Source organism: Mus caroli, unplaced genomic scaffold (assembly GCF_978045245.1).
Source record: "Mus caroli unplaced genomic scaffold, Mus_caroli_1 scaffold_11, whole genome shotgun sequence".
NCBI lineage: Eukaryota > Metazoa > Chordata > Mammalia > Rodentia > Muridae > Mus > Mus caroli.
Window position 1 is genome coordinate 37,380,064 of NW_028227266.1, and position 3,191 is coordinate 37,383,254.

The window sequence follows — 3,191 nt, forward strand, 5'->3', positions numbered from 1 at the left end:
GGGGCATAGATCTTCAGAACTGAGACTTGCTCTTGGTGGACTTCCCCTTTGATGAATATGAAGTATCCTTCCTCATCACACTTGATAACTTCTGGCTGAAAGTCTACTTTATTGGATATTAAGATGGGAACTCCAGCTTGATTCTTGGGACCATTTGCTTGGAAGACCCTTTCCTAGCCTTTTACTCTGAGATAGTGTCTGTCTTTGTTATTTAATGTGTTTCTTATATGCAGAAAAATGCTGGATCCCATTTCTGTATCCAGTCTGTTAGCTTATGTCTTTTTATAGGTGAGTTGAGTCCAGTAATATTGAGAGAGATTTAAGACAGATGACTGTTAGTTCCTGATATGTTTGCTTTTGTATGTGGCTTTATGTGCATGTAGCTCTCTCCTTTTGACTTTGTTATGAGATGATTAATATCTTGTCTTTTCTTTGGTGTGAGTACTCTCTTTGTGTTGGAGTTTTCCCTCTAGAATCCTCTGTAGGGAAGAATTGGTGTATAGATACTGTTTGAATTTGGTTTTGTCCTGGAATATTTTGGTTTCTCCATCTATGTTGATTGAGAGTTTTGCTGGATATACTACCCTGGGCTGGAATCTGTGTTCTCTTAGAGTCTGCATGACCTCTGACCAGCCTCTTCTGGCTTTTAGTGTCTCTGTTGAGAAGTTTGGTGTAATCAGACCCTGGACCACCAACTAGGCAGAATATGCCAGCTGATATGAAGCCCCGAACACCAATAGAGCAAGAACTGCTGGGTCTGTGTTCAGTCAGAGATGTACCTAACCCTCAAGATATTGGAGGCCCTAGTGAGTTTAGATGTCTGGTTGGGTGGAGAAAGTGTGGTGGGGAGGAGGCATGGAGTGGGGAACAGTCTGATGGTGGACTTAGAATGGGATAAAATCTGAAGTGTAAAAATAAATAAATAAACCTAATAAAATTAAAAAATTTTAAAGTAAATAGAATATTCTCAAACAAATATAAATTGCTAAGGAAAATCATAGTCAGTGACAAATATAACTTATCTTTAACTACAACTGCCTGGGTTAATCCATCTAAGGCCTTAGATGTCTAAAATTTAAGATTATCTGTCAGAAAAATTAAAGATGTCTACTGAAATGAAGCTTGAGTTCTTTTTCACACTTCATTATGTGGATAAAAAAATTAGTTATTTCATTTTTGTCTCTTTCTACATAGAATTCAGAGAAGAAAATGTTAAAAAGAAATGATTCGGGAGTGACTGAGTTCATCCTCGCTGGGTTAACAAACAAACCGGAGCTGCAGCTGCCCCTTTTCCTCCTCTTTCTAGCAATTTATGTAGTCACAGTGGCTGGGAATCTGGGCATGATCACTCTGATACTATTCAGTTCTCAACTGCATACACCCATGTACTTTTTTCTCAGCAGTCTGTCCTTCATTGATCTTTGCCATTCTACTGTCATCACTCCCAAAATGCTGGTGAACTTTGTGGCAGTGAAGAACATCATCTCCTACCCTGAATGCATGACTCAGCTCTACACTTTTCTTACTTTTGCTATTGCAGAGTGTCACATGTTAGCTGTAATGGCATATGACCGCTATGTTGCCATCTGTAACCCCTTGCTTTATAATGCTGTAATGTCCTTTCAAGTCTGTTCCTGGATGATTGTTGGAGTATATATTATGGCTCTGATTGGTACCACCACTCACACAGTCTGCATGCTAAAAGTGCATTTTTGTGAGGCTGATGTAATAAATCATTATTTCTGTGATCTTTATCCACTACTGGAACTCTCTTGTTCTGATACTTTTATTAATGAAGTAGTAGTTTTATGTTTCAGTGTTTTCAATATCTTTATTCCAACTCTGACAATTCTAAGCTCATACATCTTCATCATTGCCAGCATCCTCCGGATTAAATCCACTGAAGGCAGGTCCAAAGCCTTCAGCACCTGCAGCTCACACATATCAGCAGTTTCTATCTTCTTTGGTTCTCTTGCATTCATGTACCTGCAGCCATCATCAGTCAGCAGCATGGACCAAGGGAAAGTGTCCTCTGTATTTTATACCATTGTTGTGCCCATGCTGAATCCTTTGATCTACAGCCTGAGAAATAAGGATGTCAAAGTTGCTCTAGATAAGTTCCTTGAAAGAAAGTTTTTCTTGTGAACGAGACTGATTTTTCTTTATTAAAATTCTTGTTTAGAGGGTTAGCAAAGAGTCCAGATAGCTAAGTATGGTGATATGATGAGAAATAAGTGCTATCACCACTTATTTTTAAAGTCAACAAGGGCAGGGCAAGTTTTAGCCCATGGGACATGTAAAGGACAGCATCTGTCTGAGATTCAGAGAACCATCTGCTTATCATAGCATGCATCACACCGTTCAATTTCTCAAACTCTCAAAAGCCTTCTAATGAATAATTCAGTTTTATGTATGTGAACTATGCTCCTTCTATGCAAGATGTATTTATCCTACAGTGAAAAGTAAATATATATGGCCCAATTCCTTGTTCATCTCAATATTCTATGTAATTAGCCTTTATAATTAAATATATTTCTAAAGATTTCTGACATTGCAATATCCAAAAATAATAATTTTATTAAAAAGTAAAATATGCAAAATATTTTTCTTTTTGTTCTTTTCTTTTTGTTCATTTTATGTCCTGATCATTGCCCCACCCCCTCCAGGTCATACACTCTCCCACAATTCCTCCCTTGAAAAATCCCCTCCCCTTCTCCTCTAAGATGGTGGAGGCCATGCCTGGACATCCTCCTGCCCTGGCATATGAACTCTCTGTTACTCTAGTGACATATTCTCACACTGAAGCCAGACAAAGTAGTCTAGCTAGAAAAACATACCTAATTTTTGTTAATTGTGTTGGATGTATTAAAGGATATTGAGTGATATAATAAGGTTACTAACAAAACAAAACAAAACATGAACAAACAAACCATATTTGGATGAGACACACATCACTAAACAAGAATGCACACATATGCACAATTCTCTAAAGCAGAGTGGAAGTAAGAACAAAATTTCTTACATGGGTCTATGTTTTCTAATATCTGTAGGTATGTGTCCAGCATGGAACTGACCATAGGAGATTCAGAAGTACATTGTTTTTATTGTATGTACATGAATTATTTATTCATACCTAGAAAGCAAAACTCATAAAATATTGTTTTCTGATTAATTCCATATTAGCCAGAATT

At 37.3% G+C, this 3,191-nt stretch overlaps 1 protein-coding gene across 1 annotated transcript; it reads left to right on the forward strand.

The window, feature by feature from the left end:
* The first annotated feature begins 1,209 nt into the window (after positions 1 to 1,209).
* On the forward strand, positions 1,210 to 2,145 carry LOC110301745 (olfactory receptor 8G50-like). Its single transcript, XM_021172374.2, has one exon. It carries the CDS (start codon positions 1,210 to 1,212, stop codon positions 2,143 to 2,145), a length of 936 nt encoding a protein of 311 aa, XP_021028033.1.
* The last annotated feature ends 1,046 nt before the right edge of the window (positions 2,146 to 3,191 follow it).